General features: G+C 42.1%; 1 protein-coding gene across 2 annotated transcripts in view; it reads left to right on the forward strand.

The window, feature by feature from the left end:
• Positions 1 to 27015, forward strand: part of SLC36A2 (solute carrier family 36 member 2) — a 75894-nt gene extending 48879 nt beyond the window's left edge. The window contains exons 5-10 of one of the 2 annotated variants that reach the window (XM_055285583.2): positions 2346 to 2430; positions 6005 to 6223; positions 8240 to 8338; positions 16116 to 16282; positions 19348 to 19517; positions 24263 to 27015. In XM_055285583.2, the coding sequence (XP_055141558.1) occupies positions 2346 to 2430; positions 6005 to 6223; positions 8240 to 8338; positions 16116 to 16282; positions 19348 to 19517; positions 24263 to 24534 (1012 nt within the window). In that variant the 3' untranslated portion in view covers positions 24535 to 27015. Of the gene's footprint in view, positions 1 to 2345; positions 2431 to 6004; positions 6224 to 8239; positions 8339 to 16115; positions 16283 to 19347; positions 19848 to 24262 lie in introns of those variants that run through there. The other variant, XM_063642687.1, reaches the window with a different exon arrangement.
• Positions 27016 to 27658: the final 643 nt, after the last annotated feature.

Consider the following 27658-nt stretch of genomic DNA (forward strand, 5'->3'; position numbering starts at 1 on the left):
TCTTTTGAACTGTGCTTCCCTAAACTGCTGCAGTACTCACAGTGTGCTCCTGCCCATGGCAGGTAGTCTGTATGGTATCATGGGCCTGGCACCACCCTTCGCTCAAAGCCCATACTTACAAGAGTAATCCACAAATTCAGTCTGTGAACAGACAAGGAAGACTACTGGATAATAACCAGAATTTTCCCAGTTGTGTGACCCAGGAGGAGACTTGCCTGTCACAGACCGTCAAATCCTTCTACTTGTTGTTGGGCGTATAAAGAAGATTTCCCTGCTCCATTTAGGGATCTTCTTTCATTAATTACTGCCTCTCCTATAACTGGAATTCCTTTAGTATGGGTTCTTCCTCTCAGCATTTAATGTGTTCCTATATCTCCAGCAAACCACCATGGCACATGTATACCTACGTAACAAAAGTGCACTTTCTGCATATGTACCCCAGAACTTAAGATATAATAATAATAATAATAATAGTAATAATAATAATAATAAAGCAAGTAAATAAAACTTCCTGGACCTTACCATTGTAGCCAACATCTTATCTTACATTCAATATATATTATTCAACAAATGTCTACTGAATACCTACAATGTGTCATAAAGTGCTTTAGACAATGGGTCTACAGTAATGAGCAAATGGGCGCCATCAACACTGGACCACCCTCTGACTTTATTGCCTTACATCCCATCCACACCTCTTTCACAGGCCACCTGGCTTTGCTGTTCTTATAATTCTTCTGAAATTCTTTCAAGCAATGTCCTAAAAGACCGTCTTGTTGCATCTTCCTTGCCCTAAAGAACCTTTCAGCAGTAATGTGTATAATTGACCATTCTCTTCTTTCAACATTCTCTCCTCACTTGGCTACTATTAAACCTCTTTCCCCCTAGTTTCCCTCCTACCTTTCTAGCCACTCCTTTGCATTTGTTGTAAGCTTTTTTGTTTCTATTAAGTGTTGATGTTCTCCAGGGTTGAACACTGCCTTCTACTCTCCTCATTCTGCACGCTTTCTAACACTGCTCTGCCTTTGCAAGGCTTTATCCACTACTACAACTCAACAGTTCCAGACCCTAATATCCAGTTGTGTCCCGAATGTCTCCTATGGAAACCTCAAGCTCAAAGATTCAGATTCTGAATGTGTCATTTCTTCCCCTTCTCCTAAAACTGTCCTCCTCCTCCTCCTCTTCCTTCTTGTTGTCTTCTTCTTCCTCCTCCTCCCCTTCCTCTTCCTCTTCTTAGTTCTTCTTCCTCCTCCTCTTCTTCCTCCCCTCTTCCTCTCCTCCTCCTCCCCTTCCTCCTCTCCTCCTCCTCCCCCTCTTCCTCCTCTCCTCCTCCTCCTCCATCTTCTTCTTCCTCCTCCTCCTCTTCTTCCTTCTCCTTCTCCTCCTCTTCTTTCTCTCCTTCTCCTTTTTCTTCTTTTTCTCTCTCTCTCTTTGTCCCTCTCTCTTCCTCCCCCCAACTCTCTTTCTTCCCTTTCCCAAAGGGGCTGTCTCTTAGGTATTAGGTTTTCTAACAAGGCTTTCTGTCTGCCCATAAATTGGATAAAATGCCCTTTTCACCATGGCCCTTAATGCTATATCATAAGAATTTTTGTCCACCTAACCCATTAGTCTAGAAACCACAAGAGGAAGGGACTGTATGTTATTTGTCTGTGTATTCTCAGTGCCCAACATAGTTCTGGCACATGGCAGAAAAAATTTCAAATGTGAATGGTAGCTAATAAAAACATTGTGCCTGCTGTCCCACATTAATTAGTATCAATGATGTGGAATGCCACCAAGCCAGGTATCAGGAGAGGCTCATGATCAGGAAGAATTTTACCACTTGCTGAGCTGAGAGTGTGAGGGTGGTTAAAAATCATCTTTTAAAAAGAACTATTGTTGGCCGGGCACAGTGGCTCATGCCTGTAATCCCAGCAGTTTGGGAGGCCAAGGCGGGCAGATCACCTGAGGTCAGGAGTTCGAGACCAGCCTGACCAATATGGAGAAAGCTTGTCTCTACAAAAAATAAAAAATTAGCCAGGCATGGTGGCACATGCCCGTAATGCCAGCTACTAGGGAGGCTGAGGCCAATCGTTTGAACCTGGGAGGCAGATGTTGTGGTGAGCCGAGATCGCACCATTGCACTCCAGCCTGGGCAACAAGAGCAAAACTCTGTCTAAAAAAAAAAAGAAAGAACAATTGTTACCTCACTTCTTTGCCCCATTGTTGATTGTGGTGGAAGGACCAAGTGTGCTGATACAGGGCCACCAACCCCTAAGAACAGAGGGCAGAATGGCAAAAAATGGAACTGACAAGTTGACTTATTTTATAACAAGTTTTCTTTTTCCCTCTCTTCTCCCTTCTAGGCATATCGTGAGCTTCTTCCTTATTGTCACCCAACTTGGCTTCTGCTGTGTGTACATTGTGTTTTTGGCTGATAATTTAAAACAGGTAGAGGCTTCTAGAGAAAACGGGAGGGGAAAAGATGGACAAGGACACGCCACTGCTAGTTGTTTGACAAACTGCTTCTTCTCTCTGGGTCCTCATCAATATAACAAAGGAAGTTAAACTAGATGTTGTCAAACTTGCCTCCCCTAGTTCACATATCTGCAGATTTCTGTGTGGTTACTTTTGCCACAATACCCTTTGTCCAGTATCTTAGACCTGTCCTCAAAGTTGATCTCTACTGAACTGGAAAGACCCTTGGATTTTGTTAATCCTCCTGCCTTGAAGCTTAATTATACTTAACGCTTCTAAAATTGATATGGGTCTTCTTTTGATGATTCCTAATCTTCTTTAGGTCATCTTTCTTTCTTTATTTCTTTCTTTTTTTTTTTTTTTTTTTTGAGACAGGATATTGCTCTGTCACCCAGGCTGGAGTGCAGTGGTGAGATCACAGCTCACTGCAGCCTCAAACTCCCAGGCTCAAGTGATTCTCCCACCTCAGCCTCCCAAGTAGATGGGACCACAAGTGTGTGCTACCATGTCTGGCTAATTTTTTTTTATTATTTGTAGAGCCAAGGCCTTGCAATGTTGCCCAGGCTGGCCTCAAACTCCAGGGCTCAAGTGAGCCTCTCACCGTCTCCCAAAGTGCTGGGATTATAGGCGTGAGCCACCACATCCAGCCTTGGGCCATCTATATCTACCTTTAGCTACTTAATCTATGGCTTAATAGTTATTGTCCCTAGGAATTCTTTCTGATCTAACCTATAAATTATCTTACAGCAATTTGAGCAAAATAATATGGGTAATAGCAGAGGCCATCCTTAATCAGTAAGTTTAAAAAGAAAACTATTCTTTAGGGCTCTTTTTCTGCTTATAGCAAAAAATTAAAAAATGTAAACTAGCTAGAAGAAAAATATAGTAAGCTTTCAGAGTTAGCTTCTATTATGTCAGGTACAGTGCTGAGCATTTTACATGCTTTCCTTCATGGAATTATCTCCATGACCTTATTAGAGCAGGTACTGTGGTTATTCCCATTTTGCAGATGAGAAAACTGAGATTATAAACTCTATAATGTATGTAAGGTCACAGAGCCAGAGTTAAAAACCCAGGCCTTCTGACACCAGTGCTCAAGTTCTTAAACCTATGCTGTATTTCTGCAAAGAAAACAAAATAAAATAAAATAATTCTTAATCCGACTATTCATGGTTATAATTTAATGTAACCTTAATTGGTCAGCATTTTGCAATATCCTTATATTTAATCATGTAATTTTTATAGTTTCATAACATTCCATCACACAGATGATCATAACCTAATCGATCTTCTATTGCTGTACATTTCCCTTATTTCCCTTTGTTTCTCTACTATAATCCGTTGGCACAAAGGTCTTTGTGTGCTTCTTTATTTCCTTAATGTTTCTTAAAGTAAAATTACTGAGTCAAAGAGTTTGATTGTTTTGAAGGCTCTTAAAACATTGCCAGATTGCTCTTTAGAAAGCAATCTGACATGTACAGACCTATACTTATCATCTGCATTTATTATTATCTGCATTTATTTATCATCTGCATTTATTATCAAGGCAAACACTGTATCAAGGAGTTCACAGGCCAAGTAGAGTGTGTTCTAAAACCTAATAAGTTAAATATCAATATGATATTTCGGTGCCAGGCTAGGATGCCACTAACAACAACAACATGAGGTCAGGGTGCAAACTACATTGCAGAGATCACTGGAGCAGGGAAAGCTTCCTCCATGGGGGTGGTGCATCTCAGCTGGGTATTGACAGGTTGGAGAAAAAAAGTGGTGGCAGCCAAGGTGGGAGAAGGAATCAGTGAAAACCGGGAGGCAGGAACGTATGGGATTGCCCAGGAGAAGCAATACAATTGGTTCAAGGAGGAAGAGTAGGTCATGGGAGAGGAAGAAACCTTGAAGGTTTGATAGGGCCCACTTATGGAGGGCCTTGAGTACCTAGCTAATGTTCCAGTTATTTTTCCAATTGTAGTGAGGAATCAGAAAAAATCAATACTTAAATGATTCATTTATGTATCCACAGTGTATTGTTAAGTGCAAGGGACATTTCAAAAGAAAAGAGTGAATGCTATGATTGAAGTCTTGTAAAATAAAAAGAATGTGTATAATATATGTAATTTGTGATATTGTATAGAAAATATATAGATGAATATCTTCCAAGATGTTAGCATCTTGATACTGAGATTATCAATGCATTTGCGTTTTCCTCCTGCTAAACTCTAGTTCCTAATTGTTCTGCAGTGATTTGTATTACTTGTCCAATAAGACTGTATCAGTTAGGTCATGCTGACTTTAAGCGGAGGGTGGTAGCATCCACCTACCCCTGACTTTACAAGGGAGTGTTTATAATGTGTGGGAGAGTGGGGGATGGTTTCTTGTTTATCACAATGATTGGGCATGCTGATGGCTTTCATTGGGTGGGGTCCAGGGCTACTAAATGTTCTGCAATGAATGGTCCAATCCACACAAGGAAGAGTTTTCTTATTTAAAATGCCAGTATTGTGTCAATTAGGAATCAGTAAGCATATGTGTTAATTAGGAAACAGTAAGTGATGGAGTTTTTTATTATACGCAAAAAAAAAAAAAAAAAAAAAGATTCTGAGGGAATTTAAGCAGAAAATAAGTTCCATGGAAGGATATTACCTTCCACTAAATTAAAAAGCAGATCTGAAGGAAGAACAGGAGCCAGGGTAGCAAGGAGGATGTAGATGGAAGAACTAGTGAGCAGCCTCCAGTATTGGAATTAATCTTTACCCTTTTCTAGTCCATCCTTAGGTCCCTATGCTTTAGGTTTACATTCAGATTCCTGGAAGAGGGTCTGAATGCCCCAGCTTGAGTCAAAGGCTAATCCCCTAGCTCTGCCACATGACTGTGATTTACAGTCCTCCAAGGCTGCATTCAATGACAAGAGAGAACTCACCAAAATCAAATTGGTATCAGGAGAAATGGATACCAGTTGCTAAAAGCTAAGAAATAGCCACTGCGAATCCAGTTATTTATTTTGTATTACACTTATTTTTTAGCTATTTTTACAACCTTTTTTTTTTTTTTTTTTTTTTTTTTTTTTGTGGATACAGGGCCTTACTCTGTTGCCCAGGCTGGAGTGTGGTGGCAAGATATCGGCTCACTGCAACCTCTGCCTCCCAGGTTCAAGCGATTCTTGTGCCTCAGCCTCCCGAGTAGCTGGGATTACAGGCATGTGCCACCACACCTGGCTAATTTTTGTATTTCAGTAGAGATGGGGTTTCACCATGTTGGCCAGGCTTGTCTTGAACTTCTGACCTCAAAAGATCTACTTGCCTCGGCCTCCCAAAGTGCTGGGATTACAGGCATGAGCCACTGCGACCAGCCTGTACAGCCTCTTCTGAGGTAGTATGGTGTAGAGGGTTTAGAATAAGTTCTACTTTCAACCTAACTCACCGTGAGATTTGGCACTGTGGGACACTCCCATTCATTGTGAGGGAATTTGATTAGGGGCAAGGCACTGAGTCAACCATGAGATTAGAAGAGTCATCATCTCCCCCTTTTGCTTCTCCCATTCCTTCCTCAGGTAGTGGAAGCTGTTAATAGCACAACTAACAACTGCTATTCCAATGAGACGGTGATTCTGACCCCCACCATGGACTCGCGACTCTACATGCTCTCCTTCCTGCCCTTCCTGGTGCTGCTGGTCCTCATCCGGAACCTCAGGATCTTGACCATCTTCTCCATGCTGGCCAACATCAGCATGCTGGTCAGCTTGGTCATCATCATACAGTACATTACCCAGGTGAGTGCACACCATGCACCTGCCCACTCCACTGGGCAGGGTTTTTGTATCAAGAATAGACTGAGCTTTAGATACCTGGAGCCAACCCTGTAGGTGGGTAAGAGTGTTATGAGAGACATGCACCTCACTGTAGCATTTCTTCTACAAGGATGTCTCCATGCAATCCCATTCTTCTGATTGTCTCCTTATTCACGTTCTTTCTCCAAATATCTATTTTTTTGTCAAATTCTGGCTTTTTTAAAAAAATGTTCTTGCAAGGAAAACATCTTGGTTGGTGAACTGTAGACCATTCCTATAATGGTTGGCTGGCAGCAAAAGGTAGGTGAAAACAGATTCTTGTACTACAGCTAAAAGTTATTGAGTTACCCATAGGGTACAATTTCAGGTACCCAATATTACCCCTAAGGAAGGCAAGAGGAAAAAATCTAATATTTAGTCACAGAGGTATACATAGACAGTCTCAAAAATCATAAGCTTTCAGTAAGTGTCTTGTTACTAATTAAAACAACTATAAGCAAATCTATTATAATGTTAGTTATAATGTCTTTGATGTTGAATTATGGACATTGGTTTTCTCTCAGTTTCCTAATTTGCTATCCTTTCTAATTTTTCTTTTATTTATTTATTTACTTACTTATTTATTTATTTACTTACTTATTTATTTATTTGAGATGGAATCTCGATCTTTCACCCAGGAGTGCAGTGGTACAATCTCAGCTCACTGCAGCCTCTGCTTCCTGGGTTCAAGCGATTCTCCTGCCTCAGCCTCCCGAGTAGCTGGGATTACAGGCACCAGCCACCACACCCTGCTAATTTTTGTATTTTTAGTAGAGACAGAGTTTCACGATGTTGGCCAGGCTCGTCTCAAACTCCTGACCTCAAGTGATCTCCCTGCCTTGGCCCCACAAAGTGCTGAGATTACAGGCATGAGCCACCATGCCCAGCCTAATTCTTCTTTTATAATAGACAACACTACACAGAAAGTTAAGTCTCAGAAGCCCCTTGGCATATTTAATAAATTCCAGATGTTCTTCCCTTTAAGAAGCCACAAGAGAAAAAAAGTTATATTGTCCGTGAAATTTAGTAAAAATAATAGTGAAACATTTTAGAATAACTGCAGATCAGCCTTATGTTCCTTAGAAGATACTGATGAATTCTATAAAATTGAATTTCCTAAAGAGATAGCTACCTTTAATACATTTTTGGACAATTCCAAAGGTTGCCCAGTTAGAAAAATGGCTCTGTCATCATTTTCACATTCTGGGTCACAAGGTGTATAGAATATTTATTCTACACAGTTTACAGCTCATTAAAGAAGAAAATGGATCTTTCATATTTAACTCATACTTTGGGCTCCTTAGATTATTACTATGACTGCAGTCACAGGAATTTCCAACACCCATGACCACTGTCCATTCAAAGGTTTCGTGGGCTCGTGGGGTTGGTGCTAATCTGTGGTGTATAAGGTTTTCTTTTGGAGGATTGTTTTGTTTTGTTTTTGACATGGAGTTTCGCTCTTTTACCCAAGCTGGAGTGCAGTGGTGCAATCTCCGGTTCACACCATTCTCCTGCCTCAGCCTCCAGAGTAGCTGGGACTATAGGCACCCGCCACCACACCCGGCTAATTTTTGTATTTTTAGTAGAGACGGGGTTTCACCATGTTGGCCAGGCTGGTCTTGAACTCCTGACCTCGTGATCTGCCTACCTTGGCCTCCCAAAGTGCTGGGATTACAGGCGTGAGCCACTGCACCGGGCCCTTTTGGAGGTTTTTCATAAACCAAACTCCCTCCATGAGATACTATTCCTTCAGTACTTTAACAATACCGTCCTCTGGCTCTTTGGTATTGTGCAGTGTTGAAATCAACTTTGATCGTGGCCTACACCCCTTTGAAGTTTTCTAAACTTCTTGATATTCAATTTAAAAAAATTCAGGTCTCATTTCAGAGTACCCTTCTCTTAAAGGAGCTCAAATGTGCTTTAAGAGTGACTGTCTCATGGCATTTCTTTCTTCTTTAGGAAATCCCAGACCCCAGCCGGTTGCCACTGGTAGCAAGCTGGAAGACCTACCCTCTCTTCTTCGGAACAGCCATTTTTTCTTTTGAAAGCATTGGTGTGGTAAGGTTTGAATTGAGGTGGCCTTATCCCTAGTGCTTGTGAGTGACCTTCTGGAAAGGACCTGTGAGCTCTGGGTTTCTGTGTCCCGCTGGCCGTTGTTTTGGGCCTGCTAGAAAATGCCCATGGGAGAAAGTAACCTCTGGCCTCACTTGGGACAGTTGTCACCAGCATGAGAAAAGTTTATTACAACAGAGAGGCAGTCAGGAGACAGTTTTATTTTTGTCCCCACATGCCTATTAAACATCTATCCTCCTATCGACATGAGTTTCCAATCTTTTAAAATCAAGACAAGCCATGGTGTCCAATTTAAAGGATTTGATTAAACATAAAGGAGTTTTAACCTGGAAAGTTCTGTATTTACAGTCTATAGTCTCTACTTCCACAATTGTGGAAGGGTAGTGTTGTTTATATATTTTTAAAAGTTACTTTTAGTGTACATACAGTAACATTCACTTTTTTGGTGTACATTCCTGTAAGTTTCGAGAAGCATGTAGAGGCATAAATGCACCAAAGTCAGGATGCAGAACAATTCTCCTTCTGTTCTCTGCCTGCACTGTCTTCTCTTTTCCAAAATGTCACATATATGGGATCATACAGTATGTATGAGATTGAGACTGGCTTCTTTCACTTAGCCTAATGCATTTTAAATTCATCCATGCTGTTGCACACATCAATAACACCTTGCTTTCTATTGCAGAGCGTCCACTGTCTGGGCAGTACCAGAGCTTATCAACGCACCTGTCAAAGAACATTTGGGTTGTTTCTAGTTTTTGACAATCATGAATGATACTGCCGTAAGCATTTGTGTACAGGTTTTTGACATTGAACATCTTTTCATTTGCTTGTTGGCAATTTGTACATCTTCTTTGGAGAAACCTCAAGTCCTTTGCTTATTTTTAATTAGGTTGTTTGTCTTTTTGTTTTGAGTTTAAGAGTTCTTTATATATTCCAGATACTAAACCCTTATCAGAAAAATGATTTGCAAATATTTTTTCTTATTCTTGTCTTCTCCCCTTCTTTTTTCCTTTTAAATTTTTTCCTCTTAAAAATGAGAAGGAGCCAGGCACGGTGGTTCACGTCTGTAATCTCAGCACTTTGGGAGGCCGAGGCGGGCATATCACTTGAGGTCAGGAGTTCGAGACCAGTCTGGCTAACATAGTGAAACCCCATCTCTACTAAAAATGCAAAAATTAACTGGGAGTGGCAGCATGTACCTGTAATCCAAGCTGCTCAGAAGGTTGAGGCAGGAGAATCACTTGAACCCAGGAAGCAGAAGTTGCAGTGAGCTAAGATGGTGCCACTGCACTCCAGCCTGGGTGGCAGAGCAAGACTCTGTCCCATAAAAAAAAAAAAGAGAGATGAGATATTGCTATGTTGCCCAAGGTGGGTTTTAATCCCTGGGCTCAAGTGATCCACCTGCCTCAGCCTCCCAGGTAGTCGGGATTATAGTTGCATAACCATAGTCCATCACACCTGGCTTGTCACTTTCTTGACAGTGAACTGTGATGCACAAAAGTTTTTAATTTTGATAAATTCCAATTTATCCTCTATCTTTCTGGTTGTGCTTTTTGTGTTATGTCTAAGAATCTATTGCAAAATCTAGGGTCATGGCTAGATGTGGTGGCTCACACCTTTAATCCAGCACTTTAGGAGGCTGATGCAGAAGGATCACTTGAGGGCAGGAGTTTGAGACCAGCCTGGGCAACATACAGAGACCCTGTCTCTGCAAAAAAAAAAATTTAAAAATTAGCTGGGTGTAGTGGCACACATTTGTAGTCCCAGCTACTCAGGAAACCAAGCAGGAGAATGACTTGAGCCCAGGAGTTCAAGGCTGCAGTAAGCTTTGATTGTACCACAGCACTCCAGCCTGGGTGACAGAGCAAGACCCTGTCTTAAAACAAAACAAAACAAACAAACAAAAAACAGAAAAAAAAAAAGAAAGAAAGAAATCATAGGTCATAGAGATTTACCTCAGAGTTTTCTTCTAAGAGTTTTATGGTTTTAGCTCTTACATGTAAGTCTTTTATCCATTTTCAGTTAATTTTTGTATGTGGTATGAGGTAAGGGTCAAACTTCATGTTTTCATATGTGGTTATCCAGTTGTCCCAGCATAATTTGTTGAAAAGGCTATTCTTTCCATATTGTATAGTTTTGACACCCTTGTCAAAAATCAATTGACCATCGATGTATAGGTTTATTTCTGTACTCTCAATTCTATTCCATTGGTCTATAAGATCATAAGTCTACCATCATGTCAGAACCACACAGTTTTGATTACTATATTTCTATAGTATTCCACTTTAATTGGCCTATTGACTTTTTGACTATATCTTTTTCTATAGTACTTTTAATAGTTTATCTGGGTACTATAATATACGTTTTCACAATTTACTTTCAGATAATATTTTATCATTGCTAGTAAACTGTCAAAATTTTACAATTATATAGGGCCCTTCCGCATTTATGTTGTATCGCCATATGTATCTAAACACACTGAAACACCAACAGTGTTATCATTTTTGCTTTCAATAGTCATACATAGTCCTTGTAATAAACTTACTAGGGAAAAAAATAGGCTATTATATCTACTCAGATATTTACCATTTCTGTCGCTCTTTCTTTATTCTTGAAATCCCATTTCCTTCTGGCATCATTTCCCTTCAGCATGAAGAACTTTCATTAACATTTCTTTTAAAGCAGGTCTGCTAGTGACAAATTATCTTCATTTTCTTGATCTGAGATTGTCTTTATTTTGCCTTTATTCCTAGAGGATACTTTTGCACAATATGGAATTCTAGGTGGACAATTTTTTTCCATCATTTTGAAAATATGATTTCCTTTCTTTTTGACCTCAGTGGTTTCTGATGAGAAATCTGCGATTGTTTGAATCATTGTTCTCCTATGTGTTTTTCTCTGGTTGCTTTCATAATTTTTTAAAATCTTTTTTAATCAGCAGTTATACTGTATTATATTTAATATAGTTTCTTTGAGTTTGCCCTGTACAGAATTTCTTGAATCTGTAAAAGTTTGTCTTTTACCTAATTTACCTAATTTCAGCCATTATTTTTTTCAAAGTTTTTTTCTTCACCAATCTCTTTTTCTTCTCCATCAGAGATCCCAATAACCTGAATGTTAGACTTTTTGATATATAGTCATCCCTTAGCATATATAGGAGATTGGTTCCAGGACCCCACTCCCCCACCCCCACAAACACGCACACCCAGTGTATAACCAATCTGCACCTACTCAAGTCCTGCAGGTGGCCCTGCAGAACCTGAGTATATGAAAAGTCAGCCCTCCATACATACAGGTTTTGTAGCCCATGAATACTGCAGTTTTGTTGTGCATTTGGTTGAAAATATCCACCTATTTGAGGGCCTGCACGGTTCAAACCCATGTTGTTCAAGAGTCAACTGTATATCCCACAGGTTTCTGAGGCTCTATTCATTTTTTTAAAAAATCTTTTTGCTCTTTGTTGTTCAGATTTTGTCATTCCTGTTTATCCTCAAATTTACTGACTTTGTTTTCTGTTATCTACATTCTGCTATCAGGCCCCTACAGTCAGGTATTTAAATTTTTCTTGTTTTATTTTCCAGTTATAATATTTCCTTTTGTTTCTTTTACATTGTGTCTACTTTGCTAAGACTTGTATCTGTCCATTTATTTTAATAGCATTCTCCCTTACTTTTTGAAGTACGGTTATATTACCTGCTTTAAAGTCTTTGCCTAATATTGCCAACATTTGAGTCATCTTAAGGTTGGCATCTGTTGTCTTTTCTCTTGAAAGTTGATGAGATTTTTCTGGCTCTTTGTAGGTTGAATAATTTTAAACTGTATCCTATGCATTTGGAATATTATTTTAGGAGACTCTTCAGAATGTTGATTTTTGGTTTTAGCAAACCATCTACCTAGTTAGATTCAGCTCATAAGTCCTTGCTCACCTTCTGTGGGCCATGGTTCCAATATCCAATTAGTTTTCAAAGCTCATGAAGTGATATTTGGCTCTACCCTGCTCATGTGCTACACAGTGCCATTCAGCAGACAGGACTCTACACAGTAGTTCAGTTCTCAAAGCCTTTGCTTTGATGCTTCCCATCAGTTCCTCATATGTACAGCTCAGGGCTGGGCCCAGGATATTATTCACAGATTTTAGGAGATTGCTTTTTCCAGTTACCTCTTCTCTGTGTTTTCCCGCACACTTGCCAGCTCTCAGTGTCTTCTTTTTCCCATCCTCTGGCTAGAAAGCCAGGCTTTTAGCCTCCTACACTGCCATGTACTTCCTGTGACCAGGTCTGCCTCTGGGGTTGAGCAATGAGTGAAAAGAGAAAGAAAAAGCATAATAGTGATTCTTTCCTGGGCCAGTTTCATGAGCAGGCGAATCATGCAGCCACATAGGGTCCAACCTTCAGAAGGATCTCACATTTAGTTTAACACTCTGCTGGAACCATCTTTCACCAAGGAACCCTGCATTTTCATTTTGTACTGGGGCCCATAAATTAGGTAGCCAGTCCTGATTTCCCACACTCTTCAGACTCCTAAAGCCCATTTTCCTAGTACTTCTGTGTGGAGAGAAGGATTTCTATCTCAGATTTTTAGGTGCCTGTGTGACCACTACAGCCACTGATACACCAGAATGCTGCTTAGTGAGTAGGACTTGCCTTGAGGTCATGGCCTGGAGATAAAACAAAGAAACAGAAAAATAGAGATTCTCTCCATGCTCTTCATCCCACAGGGGACCCTATTCTAAGTCATCTGTCCAAAAAGAAGTTTCTCTTGGTGTTATTTTCTGTCCGTATGCATCTCATAGTTCTAAGATTTGGGTGTCCCTTGAGGTTAAACTGGGATGTATGGGAAGAAAAAAATCAGGAAACTCACCACCATGACAGTCGTTTTTTCTTTTTGATTTCCTTCCCCATTCTGCCTGCTACTATTTACTCTTCAGAACCTGTGCACAATTGCTTTATGTATTTTGTCCACGATTTTTAGTTGTAATCAGTGAAAGAGATATTGTGAAGTGTGCTTGCTTCATCTAGATGGAATTGGAAGCCCTTTGTTTTTAGAATTTGGAATAGTCATGGACAAAAGCAGAGTGCAGAGGTTGAGCAGGTGACTTTGGAGGCAGAATGTGCTGGAATCTTGCTTTGGCCGGGGCTACTCTCTGAACTCTAATTCTCCAACTCTAAAATGATGACAATATTTGTTCAGTAAGTATTTCTTGAATGCCTACTATGTGCTGGTGATTCTTAGTATTAGTTGAAATTATCTTAAGAAGAATTCTGCTAGCCCAGTCTCCAATTTTACAGAAGAGGGACAGCCCCAGAGAGAGAAGGGGACTTCTCTCTCAGTTAGATCACCAGCTGGGAACTGTGCGGATGTGAATAAAACCTAGTACGTCTGACTCTCAGTCTAGGGACCTTCCCACTGTATGTCAACAACCATTTATCTCTTTGACTGATTGATTGTGGAGAGAGAGAGAGAGAGAGAAAGGAAGCCAGCTACCCAGTCTGAGCAGGCCTTGTGAAAAGATCATTTTTGGCCTTGAGAATATATGCAGCAAAATTGTGTTACAAGGTGCAAGAGCTCAGGCTGGATTGTCTGCTCTCCATACAATTATTGTATAAGTGTCAAACATCCTCCTGAACACCTGCTGCAACTAGACCTAATCCAGAAGAAAGTGGAAAGGCACCGGGATGACCCAACATGACACTGCCCTCAAGCATCTTCCAAATGCCTGGAATAGAGAGAGGATTAGGGAGTTTCAGGGCTGGAAGTATGCAAGTACGACAGAAAAGAATTCAACAGTATAAGGGAAAAGATGCTAAATTCCTTAGTAACAAATATACCCATTGCTATAGGAGTAGAAGCAGGTACTTGGACTTTGGATAACAGCCCTGGTCTACAACCTGAATCTGACAATTTCTGGTTCTGCAACTTGGGATAAGTTATCTCATTTTCAGAGCCTTGTTTTCCTCAACTGTAAAACAAGAATTATGGAGGTACCAACTTCATAGAGTTATGGTCTTCACAGTATTAAAAAATAACAACTGCCAACATTTACTAAGCCGTTGACTGTGCCATTATGGTGCTTGTGTAATTCTCCACAAAATTTGCAAAATTCGGCCACATGTGATGTCTCTCACCTGTAATCCCAGCACTTTGGGAGGCCGATGTGGGAGGATTGCTTGAACCCAAGAGTTCAAGACCAGTGTGAGTAACATGGCAAAACTCCATTTCTCCAAAAAAATACAAAAATTAGCCGAGCATGGGAGCACATGCCTGTAGTCCCAGCTACTCAGGCGGCTGAGATGGGAGGGATCTCTTGAGCTCGGGAGGCAGAGGTTGCAGTGAACTGTGATTGTACTACTGCACTCCAGCCTGGATGACAGAGTGAGACTTTTCAAAAAAAGAAAAAAAAAAAAAGAAAAATTCATTTGAGCCTGTTTTCAGATAAGAAAACAGGTCAGCTAAATAGTGCATGTAGAGAATGCTTAGCACACAGCCTGAACAAGGAGTAGGAGAAGGTGGGGGTGGTCTCTGGGACAATAAGAGACTGAGGAGGAAATTATGGGATGAGAGACAGGAAGATTGCTTTCAAAGACAGAAGAGACCTTCAAATGTCCAACTGGCAAGAGGCAGACTGGCCTCAACTTGGATTCTCTTAGAACCAAGTATGCATTTAGGGGAAGAAGGATTCTGAGAACAGAAGAGTGAGAACCTGGGGTGTGGGGAAATGCACTGCTAGCAGAACCAGGAAGCTCTCTCTGGTCCCAGCTGCCACCAGCGTCCTGTGTTACTGGAGTCTCAGCCTCCCCACTGTACAGTGATGGGGTTGGGCGAGGGGGAGTCTGCACTGGAATTAGGAGTTTCAAATGCAAATGCCTTTGGAAGGCAGGTATAATTCACTGGCAGGTGGGGGTGAGGGGAGGTGGGCCTGGTGAATGGGAAAAGAATGTTGTGCCTAAAGGCATTCATATTCAATTGTCGAAAGACTGTGCTGTCAAAACAAAACGCATCTGCTGCCCCAGAGTGTTGAGATCTTTGGTCTGGATAAAACCTCAGTGGCCCTTCCAGCTCTTAAGGGTCCAGGCCTCATCAGGTGACTGCAGGCCTTTCTTTTTCTCTGCTTTCTCCTCCTTACCCTCATCTTCCTACCTTTTTTCCTCCTCTTTTATTTCCTTTTTTTCTTTAATTGAAACACATCTAACATAAAATTTACTCATCTTAACCATTTTCAAGTATACATATATATTAAGTAAATTCAGAATATTGCACAACCATCACTGCCTTTCATCTGCAGAACTCTTCAGCTTGCAAAACTGAAACTCTATACCCATTAAACAATAACTCCTCATACCCTCCTCATGCCAGTCCTTCCCAACTAGCATTCTGCCTCTTTGGACCTACCTACTCCAGGTACCTCATATAAGTAGAATCAGGCAGTCCTTGTTATTTTGTGACTGGCTTATTTCACTCAGCATAATGTCCTCAAGATCCATCCTTGGGGTAGCATGAGACAAAACTTCCTTCTTTTTAAGGACTAAATAACATTCCATTGCATGGATACACCCACATTTTGTGTATCCATTTTCTGTCGCTAGACCTTTGGGTAGCTTCCACCTTTTGGCTATGTGAATAACACTACTGTGAACATAAGTGTACAAATATCTCTTTGAGGCCCTGCTTTCAGTTCTTTGGGGTAGACATCCAGAAGTGGGATGCCATTTTTCTTTATGTTCATGTTACTCTTTCTCCTTCTTACATTGTGATGTTTCTGTAGGTCCTGCCTCTGGAAAACAAGATGAAGAATGCCCGCCACTTCCCAGCCATCCTGTCTTTGGGAATGTCCATTGTCACTTCCCTGTACATCGGCATGGCGGCTCTGGGCTACCTGCGGTTTGGAGATGACATCAAGGCCAGCATAAGCCTTAACCTGCCTAACTGCTGGTATCTTCATGGGCTGTCAGGTGGTGGGGACTCAGGAATGGGTGGAAATGTGTAGGTCACTTCCTCCTCCCTTCCACAGCTGGGAAACTGAGGTCTAGAGAGCCTCCCACAGAAGAAGCAGAGTTGTCATTGGAACCACAGTCTCCAGATTCTCTGTCCTGGGAGTTCCTCCTTCAACAACAAGCCTCCCAAATGGAGTTAAGCCTTGACATCTTAGTGTGAAGGAGGACATGACTTAAGAAGAGAGGACAAAAGCGAGAGCCCTTGGTCTCCTAAGGAGAGAAGAGAAGGGCACTGGGAGATGGCAAGAGACAGACAGAGGAGTCAGGAGGTGGCCACACTTCCCATAGTCTTGTTTGCCACAGCCAATGGTTCACATTCCCCAAGTCAGAGTAACCAGATAAAAAAGTGGAAAACAAAAACCAGTTGGGCCAACCTGGGCAACATGGTAAGACCCCACTTCTACAAAAAAATTTCCATAGCTTAGGTGAGTATGATGTCTCATACCTGTAGTCCCAGCTACTTGGGATGCTGAGGTAGGAAGACCACTTGAGCCCAGGAGTTTGAGGTTACAGAAGGCTGTCATCGCACCACTGTACTCCACTCCAGCCTGAGTGACACAGTGAGACCCTATCTCTTAAAAACAAACAAACAGGCCAGGTGTGATGGCTCATGCCTGTAATCCCAGCACTTTGGGAGGCCAGGGTGGGTGGATCACCTGAGGTCAGGAGTTCAAGACCAGCCTGGCCAACATGGCAAAACCTCGTCTCTACTAATAATACAAAATTAGCCGGGCGTGGTGGCGGGTGCCTGTAATCCCAGCTACTCAGGAGGCTGAGGCAGGAGAATTGCTTAAACCTGGGAGGTGGAGGTTTCAGTGAGCCGAGATGGTGCCATTGAACTCCAGCCTGGGCAACAAGAGCAAAACTCCATCTCAAAATAAACAAACAAACAAACAAACAAACAAATAAATAAGCCAGGCATGGTGGCACACACCTATAGTCTCAGTTATTCAGGAGGCTGAGGCAGGAGAATCACTTGAACCTGGGAGGTGGAGGTTGCAGTGAGCCAAGATAGCACCACAGCACTCCAGCCTGGGCGGCAGAGACTCTGTCTCAAAAAAACAAACAAACAAGCAAAACAATTTGGGAAGACCATTGGAATCTGTAAAAGTCTTATGTTCTAGCATACCCAATTCATGCAATAGTTAGCAGCCCCACAGACATCAACAGTGCCATATTGAACAGACACATGAACCCACATCCCATTGTGCAAGATTTTCTCCCACACCAGGTCATGTCATTAATTACAGGACATTTCGGTCTTCTCAAGCGGACAGTCACACTCACTTGGAGCCCTAATTTGCATAAACGTGGCTCCTTTCCCAACATGATAATGCCACTCATCAATCATTTACTGCATGCCAATTCTAAGCAGATGCCAAGCAGCACAGATGTGAGTAGACTATGACCTTGGAGGTTCACTATCTTCGCCGACTCCTGATTCGGTGGGAATGGGGGAGGAACAGATAGTGTATGTACACAAACTATAACATAGAAAAAGAAGCTCTCCAGAGTAGCCAACAGGCCTTGGGGATCTCCAAGGAAAGAAAGCACATCAGAAGGAAACAACAGGGAAACTCATTGTCCGGCAGGTCAACTCAATCCAAACATGGACCATTCTGGTACACCTGAGTCCAAGTCCCAGTTGCACTGCCTACAAGCTTGTGGTGGTGGATGATTTACTTCACCTCTCTGAACCTCAGTTGCCTCATTTATAAACTGGAGTTGTCATGAGGATTAAGTTGAGCTGGGTCTACAAGCATCTGTCTGTGGTACCTGCTCAGAAGAGGGGAATTTCAAAAACTTGGAGGGGTTTGAACAGATGGAAATGGAGTAAAGAGGATGCCCAGGCAGCAGGACTAGTGTGAGCAAGAAACACAAAAATGTGGAAGTTAGCCTTTTTAAGGAATGGGCTAATGGGCTAAACACACACACACTTATTTATTTATTTATTTATTTATTTATTTATTTATCTATTTATTTTTGAGACAGGGTCTCACTCTGTTGCCCAGGCTAGAATGCAGTGGCGCGATCTTGGCTCACTGCAACCTCTACCTCCCGGGTTCAAGCGATTCTCCTGCCTCAGCCTCCCGAGTAGCTGGGATTACAGGTGTGCACCACCACACCTGGGTAATTTTTGTATTTTTGGTAGTGGTGGGGTTTTGCCATGTTGGCCAGACTGGTCTCGAACTCCTGACCTCAGGTGATCCACCCCACTCGGCCTCCCAAAGTGCTGGGATTGACAGGCGTGAGCCACTCTGCCCAGTGTCACACACACATTTATTAAACATGGAAATGCATCTACCACATTAGTGGACTGAAGGAAAATAGTCACATCTCAATAGATCAAATAGAAAAAAACTTAGATAGAACTCAATATCCCTTGAAGCCTCACACACTCTCTGCCCCTAGCTTGAGGCTGGCAAGTCACCCTGTTTCTCCTTATAGTCCACTCTGACTCCCCCTAACTTCCACACAGCCCTATTTATAAACTATCTCTTCCTCCAAGGATTTGAGATTCTGCACTTCTCTCAACTAGAGGCAACAGTTATGTGCCTAGAGCTTTGGGGAATCCAGATAATCCCTAAGGACTGATCACAAAGGACTAAAGTCTTTTAGATCCAGGGCTTTGGGTCTTAGCCACTTATCATCTGTGTCTCCCTGGGCAAAGTATCTGGCCTGAGCCTCTCTTTTCTAAAACATAAGATTGAGCATCAGATGGTAGCGATTTGCGAAGGTGCAATACATACCCAAGCTCAAGGTGGTTTTTATTTCATTTAGAAATGATCCTTTCCATTGTCTCCACTGAATCCAGAACCCCACTATTTTCACTGCATGTTCTGCTGTGACTCCCTCTTGATTCTTAGAAGGTCCCTCTCAGTCATTTTCAGAAAGGGAAACAAAAGCCCAAGTCATTGTCCCAAGGTCAGAGGTTAATGTTCCAAGGAGGCCAGTGTCAGAACACAGTGGCCGTGGAGAGCAGCTCTGTGGTTTGTCTTGCAGGCTGTACCAGTCTGTCAACCTTCTCTACATTGCCGGCATCCTGTGCACCTATGCCCTGCAGTTCTACGTCCCTGCAGAAATCATCACCCCCTTTGCCATCTCCCGGGTGTCAACACGCTGGGCGCTGCCTCTGGATCTGTCCATTCGCCTCGTCATGGTCTGCCTGACATGTGAGTAGAAAGGAGAGTACAGTGTTCCTGCTGATCTTTTCTGAGGGCTATCAAGAATCAGCCAGATGGGCCGGATGTGTTGGCTCACACCTGTAATCCTGGCACTTTGGGAGGCCGAGGCGGGTGGATCACCTGAGGTTGGGAGTTCCAGACAAGCCTGGCCAAAATGTTGAAACCCTGTCTCTACTAAAAATACAACAATTAGCCAGGCATGGTGGCACGTGCCTGTAATCCCAGCTACTCGAGAGACCAAGGCAAGAGAAGCACTTGAACATGTAGGGCAGAGGTTGCAGTGAGCCGAGATCGTGCCACTGCACTCCAGCCTGGGCAACAGAGCAAGATTCATCTTAAAAAAAAAAAAAAAAAAAAAGAATCAGCCAGATGGTAGAGGGCAGTCATTATAATCAGCATTTACTGAGCACTTACTATATTCCAGGGACCATTCTAAAGCTTTACAAGTATTCGCTCATCTAAGCCTCAGGGACAACCCCATTCTTACATGTACCTAATTAGACAGATTTGTTGATGTTCAGCCTAAGGGATTGACACAGCTTATCAAACAATAATTGTAAGAACTTGCTGGGCACTCTGGCACACGCCTGTGATCCCAGCACTTTGAGAGGCCAAAGCAGGCAGATTGCTTGAGTTCAGGAGTTTTGAGACCAGCCTGGACAACATGGTGAAACCCCATCTCTATAAAAAAAAACAAAAAAGAAAAGAAAATGGCCAGGCATGGGTGCCCCATGTCTGTAGTCCCAGCTACTTGGGAGGCTAGGGTGGGAGGATTGCTTGAGCCCAGGAGGCTGAGGCTGCAGTGAGCTGAGATTGAACTACTGCACTCCAGCCTGGGCAACAGAGTCAGCCCCTGTCTCAAATAAATATATTAATAAATGAATAAATAAATCATAAGAACTGACATGTATTGAACACTTACTGCGTGCCAGGCACTGTGTTCAGCTCTTTCTAGTCTAGATTTCATAATATTTTATTCAGTCCTCACAACAATTCTCATGAGGTAGAACTATGATAAACCCTACTTTATGAAAGAGAAAACTGAGGCAGTGAGTGATTAATAATTGGCCAGAAAGTGTCAGAGGTAGGATTTGAATTCAAGTCATGTAAGTCTAGAGCCAGTGCCCTTCACCTCCAGGGCAGACATTGAAAAATGGGACTCTAATTTGGCAACAGGTGTTGTTTGAACCTCACAATGTTGTATAAAGTGGGCCAACATTTAAAATGTGGGCAATCTTCCATACAAATGCAGATTTTTAAAATTTTTTGGTGGGGTTACTATAAAATGATTGGGCAAGCCTGGGATCACATTCCCCATTGGCAACAATCAGCTGGGGCTCCTTGGCCCCTGGACGGTCCTGTGCTTGCCTATTGGCTGAGGTCATTCCCACTCCCTGGCTCACAGCAGCCCCCATGACCCGGAGTACCTCTTTCTGCAAGTATTCCACCAGAGGCCGAAGGAGATGGCTAGAGATTCCTGTATAGAGTAGAGGTGGCCCAGCTATCCCTAAGATGCCTTTTGATTGTAATTGCAAAAGTGTCTTCTTTTTAAGGCCAAATTGTATTCTACTGTATGTACAAACCACATTTTCTGTATCCATTCATCTGTCCATGGACATTTAGGAAATTCTTTTTTTTTTTTGCATAACAAAGTGTTACTTTTAGATAATTATCAGTACACCGAGTAATAACATGTAACAAGTTCTTGAATTCTACCATCTAGTAATTTTGATTAAGAGAAACTAAAAGCAGCCCAAACAGTTATGCTAGTATTCATTCTAACCATTAGCAGGAATGGACTAATTTAAGGGTGGCTGCTGCTTCACACAGATTACAAATAACTATTTACTACTTTTTCATAGTTAGAATCCTGACATTCAAGAAAGCACTACAGGGAAAAAAAAATATATTAATCTCTTTCTTTCTCCAAAGGACTTTTTTTTACTAGATAAAAGAAAGAAAAAGTCAACATTCATACATTGATATATATGTTACTTCAGCTAAAAGGCATGGGAAAACATGACATATACCCATTACATTTCTACAAAATAAGATGTAAAAAGAAAATCTATATATAAGTTCTAAGTCTATACAAAGAAGCTAGATTTTATATTCTCTAAGAAGTGAAGGGACTTGCTATATAATATACAGAAATCATTTAATGCCTTTTCATAAGAATATAACTCGAGCTTCATATTCCTCGAGGGCATCTAAAATGCCAATCCGTGGTACAGGCGCTTCTTTCTCCCACTCTTCTTCATTTATGCAGCAGTTTTCATGGATTTCTGTCCAGGTGTCACAGACAAAAGCCAAGAGGCTAGCCAAGCCTTCACCCCCGTTCTGCTGGAAGTAGTTCTGGAGGCTGGTCCTCTTCTGACCCTCCTGCGCCACTTCAGTGCCACGGCTGCTGTGAGATTCCAGGGCTGCAGCTTCCTTGGTCTTGAACTCTTTCTCCCTCTGCAGGCGGTGCTGTTCAGTTTCAGCCTCAGCTGTTTCCTTGGCCTGCTTCAGCCTCTATGTTTTTGCTCGCAGTGGCTGCGTCTTGGCCTGCAGCAGCTGCTGGATCCCCTGAGACTGGCTGAGGTGGCTGCTGATTTTCACTTTTCTAGGCCAGCCCACAGCATTTATTTGACACTGATTTTCTTCTTTTGAAGTGATTCGTTCTCAATTTGACCTTGAAGGCAGGAACCATCCAGTATCTTAGATATTCCAGACAGATCAAGGAATTTGCCCCACAGTATAAAGATAACAATCCCTTAAGCCTACACTACACTTCTTCATGCATTGTCAATTAGCATGTATGAGTAAATAACTTGGAGTAATAGCAAGATAACTTTTCTGAATGCTTTACATGAAAAATCTCATTGAAGACTTTTATGTTGTATGCAGAATGAATCACAACACCTAAAAGGATAGTAGCCTTCATCTCCATTTTGCAGCTGAGGAAACAAGCTGAGGAAGGGGTGGGACTTGGGCAAGGCCATACAAGAATGAACCAGACTTCTGCCTTCCAGACCTGTTCTGTTCTACCACACTCCTCCAAAGGAGGCCTGCTCAAGGCTCCTGGGATTTATTGGTGACCAGGAACATTTTTCATCAAATATAATAAAAAATGTAAAAGCCCAGGTCTGTAAAACGTCCTGCTAAAAAAAATATAATTTCAAAATTTTTAGCTTTTCGTGTTTCTTTGTTAGGTGTTTTCTGACATGTGTATAAAACCTGGAGAAGACACTTCTTTAAAGACACCTTGTGGATTTTCTTCCAACTGAAGATCTCTTTGTACTATAAATGATTGCATATTCTAATTGTTTGCAAGTAAGAGGTTCTTATACTCATGTTAATTATTTATTAAAATGCTAGGCATTTTAAAAATTATTTTATTCATTTATATTATTTTTATTTATTAAAATGCTAGGCATTTAAAAAAAGGGAAGACTTCTAAAAAATTTGTACATTGATACAAATTTTGATAGTACAAACATTGACAGTTTGTACATTGATATATTCCAAACAGCTTGAATGGTTCCCAGCAATGTTATTTAGTGTTATTTATTAAGTAAGAGCTTAAGTTTTGTTAGATATGTAAGGATCCAAAATGCACCTCGGTAGCATAAAGATTATTTTAAGCTAAAAACGTCTGAACAAAAAGAAGCTGCAGGAAGAAACTTTATCTAATCTCCTTTTGCTGATGTAAGCAGGACCTCCTGAAAAATACAGCTGCCATAAATCCCTTCTCTGGGAAGTTTAGAGCCAGAAAAGAGACTTAGCATTATCATGGGAATTACTAACTGTTTAACAAATTTTATCTGAAACTGTCATATCTTCCATTTGTTCTTCCATAAAAGCCCTTTCTCCTCCCTCCTTTTCCCCTTATTAAGTGGGTATCTTTGGCTGTTCTGGAAGCCAATTCATCTCAAGGCTCTGGAGCTTATACATACACTTTGTCTTTTCTCTTGTTAATCTTACCTATTGTCAGTTAAATTCACAGGCCCCCAACCACTGACCCTAAGTTGACAGGGGAAAAGTTTTTGAATGAATACATTTCCTCCTAACAATATGAATGAACAATATGAATGAGTACAATTAGACAGAGACTCACCAAATTTTGTTATTGTGTTGTTTTGAGATGGGGTCTCACTGTGTTACCTAGGCTGTCCTTGAACTCTCGGATCCTCCCACCTCAGCCTCCCGAATAGCTGGGGCTATAGGAATGTACCACTATGCCTGGCTGAATTTTTAATGTGTAACTTCTAGGGAATATGATTAGGGATATTGGAGGACTTTCAACTTTTCTTTCTGTAATTGAATTTCTGAGAAACAACTAGTTTATTTTTTAAGAAGAGGATTTTTTTTCTTTTTTTTTTTTTAATGAGACAGGACCTCACTTTGTCACCCAGGCTGGAGTGCAGTGGCACGATCTTGGCTCACTGCAACCTCCACCTCCCAGGTTCAAGCGATTCTCCTGCCTCAGCCTCCCGAGTAGCTGAGATTATAGGCGCCCACTACCACACCCGGCTAATTTTTGTATTTTTAGTACAGATGAGATTTCACTGTGTTGGACAGGCTAGTCTTGAACTCCCAACCTTCAGTGATCCACCCATCTCGGCCTCCCAAAGTGCTGGGATTACAGGTGTGAGCCACTGTGCCTGGCCAAGAAGAGGACTTTAAGAACAAACTTTCAAAGCTTGGCTAAGCCTGGAATACTCCATCTCTCCCCTATCCTCTCCCTGCAGGCCTCCTGGCCATCCTCATCCCCCGCCTGGACCTGGTCATCTCCCTGGTGGGCTCTGTGAGTGGCTCCGCCCTGGCCCTCATCATCCCACCGCTCCTGGAGGTCACCACCTTCTACTCAGAGGGCATGAGCCCCCTCACCATCTTCAAGGACGCCCTGATCAGCATCCTGGGCTTCGTGGGCTTTGTGGTGGGGACCTACCAGGCCCTGGATGAGCTGCTCAAGTCAGGAGACTCTCACCCCTTTTCCAACTCCACCACTTTTGTTCGGTGAGCCTGGCACTGCTCCTTGCCCACCAGCACCCAACATTTAATGATATGGATCTCTTTTTTATTTTTATTTTTTTTTGAGACGGAGTTTCTGTCTTGTTGCCCAGGCTGGAGTGCAATGACACGATCTCAGCTCACCACAACTTCTGCCTCCTGGGTTCAGGCGATTCTCCTGCCTCAGCCTCCTGAGTAGCTGGGATTATAGGCATGGGCCAGCACACCCGGCTAATTTTGTATTTTTAGTAGAGACGGGGTTTCTCCATGTTGGTCAGGCTGGTCTCAAACTCCCGACCTCAGGTGATCCACCCACTCGGCCTCCCAAAATGCTGGGATTACAGGCGTGAGCCACCTCGCCTGACGGGATCTCTTTTATATGCATTATCTTTATGTCACTGCTTTGCCTTTTCTCTGGGCCAAGTCATGGTGAAACAAGAAAGCTACAAGTTCTAAATGGTAATTTTTTTAAATTTTGTTTTGTTTATTACTTCTTCTTTTCATACCTCTGGCATTCCACTACATTGTGAGCTTTCCCTTGGAAGGCTCTGGACTCTATCCAAGCTTATGGTAATTCGCACAGTGAATTTCACACCTAGCGTGGAGCTATGCAAGAAGAAGCCACCAGAGGGCCCCAAGTGGCAGCAACTGGCCGAAGGAGGTGCAGCCAGCTAAGACTGTCCACGTTTTGGCAGACAACCGGTTTTCCCGTTTCCGGGTCTGTTCAAAAAACAAACGTTAAGGGTGGGTACATAATCCACAAGCCAGAAAGTTGTGCACGGCTCCAGTGTTGAGATGGGTAGGGCCAAGATGACCAGTGTGAAACTCTCGGATAGAAAGGAGCCATGCATTGTTACCCCATGCAAAGGGGTAACAAACATTTCAAACCATTAGATAACATTTTCTCCCAACTCAAAGATCCCAACAATGAATAGGAGGCATGGAAGTAGATATGCCAGTGGGGAGGGATGAGGGGTGAACATGAATATTATTTGAATAGACTTTACGTCTTAATTCTTGCAACATGCATTCTTGATTACCTACTGTGTGCCAAAGAAGATTTTGTAGAATATTGCAAAAATGACCATAAATTCCTCTTGATAATGTGACTTTGCACCTGCTCCTATGAAAAGATGAAGTCTATATCTGTATCCCTTTAATTTTTTTGTTTGTTTGTGGGTTTTTTTGTTTTGTTTTGTTTTTGTTTGTTTGTTTGAGATGGAGTCTCGCTCTGTTGCCCAGGCTGGAGTGCAATGGCATGATCTCAGCTCACTGCAACCTCCACCTCCCAGGTTCAAGCGATTCTTCTGCCTTAGCCTTCCAAGTAGCTAGGATTACAGGCGCCTGCCACTACGCCCTGCTAATTTTTGTGTTTTTTGTAGAGATGGGGTTTTACCATGTTGGCCAGGCTGGTCTCAAACTCCTGACCTCAGGTGATCCACCTGCCTCGGCCTCCCAAAGTGCTGAGATTACAAGTGTGAGCCACTGCTCCTGGCCTCTCCCCTTTAAATTTGATCTTGGCCTTGTAACTTGCTTTGGCCAATGGGACATTAGTAAATGTGATGCAGTCAGAGGTTTGGTAATAACCTATGCATCAGGACTTACATCACTTGCTGCTCTATGGAGTTGAGACCACCAAGTAAAGCATCCTGGGCTAGCCTACCGGAGGATCAGAGACCATGTGGAACATAAATGAGTCATCCCAGTTGAGCCCTGTCCGCAGATCAACCAGCTGCCAACTTCCAGACACATGAGTAAAGCCATCCTAGACTATATCCAACCCCAGTCAGGCTGACACAGACCATAAGAATTGTACAGATAATCCACAGAACTGTGATAAATAATAAAGATGTTTGTAATTTTAATACATAAAGAGTGGGAAGTTTTATGCAGCAAAAGATAACTGATATATCATTCTAAAGAGGATACACTGATTAATGAGAAAAGAATCCCTGCTCTCAAGCAGCCAGTCTACTGTCCATTGGGGAAGAGTAACAGGTAATCAACTAAGAAAATACCATCAAATGTCCATCTAAGGGCAAAGGACACTACCTGCTCTGGAGCACCAAGGAAGACTTTCCACAGGTGGTATCATTTGAGCTGGACTTTGAGTAGAACTTGAATCTTCTACAACTGAGCCTGAACCTCCTTCCACTCTCTCCTGCTGCCTGGACATTACAGCACCTATGCTTGTGTCTGATCTTGGCTGGCAGCCAGAGGCAAGCCAACCTGAGACATCGCCTCCATCTTTCTGGTGGTGACTGCTCTCTCCCCTCCCCGCAGAATTACTAAAATTGAGAAGATGCACGTAGATAACTAAATAGATGTTTAAGATCTATAGTCCCAAAAAGTGGGGAGAGGAGAGTTTCTCATCCAACTCTCTGTGGTTTATGGGAATGATCTATGCTTGTTTCAGCCTCGGTGTTAAGAGAACATATGAAAAAGCCCTGTCCTGCTTATTTTCATTCTTCATCTTCCCTGTGCCCCCCAATTCCCACGTCCTGGTCTGCTCTTTCTGTATGTTATTTTCTATCTGCTGGATTTCCAGAAGATACTTCATGAGCACAAGTCCACTCAGATGGAGGAAAGGCTGGTGCTCCACACCCAGATCCCATAGCCTACAGAGTCCCTGTTGGGCAATAGGACACTCATAGCCTGTGCAGGGGTCCACAGTGCACTTTGCCAATGATCCAATGATCCATTCTGAGTGTTGGCAATGTGATCATCCTCTCTGGAAATATTTCTCTCCCACTCTGCTCCACTATCAATCACCCCACCCATCCTTGAAGTTTAAAGTTATCTTCCCTGTTATTAAGAAAAGTTTACACTCATTCTCTAAAGATAAGCCCCTACTGTGTAATATGATAGGGTTAATTTTATTACTCAGACCAAGCTGGCTAAAGTTAAATCTTGGAAAGAAAAACTAAATTTAGCAACATTGATATAACCAACAAAATCAAGCTAGGGAGACTCGTTAGTAATTATTGGCAACACTAAAGACTACTACATGTTAGCTTTATGTCTGAGTGGTGGTGATATTAAAATTTCTTAAGTGGTTTGGAACTGATTTTTTAATACACACATATGCACACACACACGACTTTCTTCCCCCCATTTAACTTACTATTTATTTA

Source organism: Symphalangus syndactylus, chromosome 7 (assembly GCF_028878055.3).
Source record: "Symphalangus syndactylus isolate Jambi chromosome 7, NHGRI_mSymSyn1-v2.1_pri, whole genome shotgun sequence".
Classification (NCBI taxonomy): domain Eukaryota; kingdom Metazoa; phylum Chordata; class Mammalia; order Primates; family Hylobatidae; genus Symphalangus; species Symphalangus syndactylus.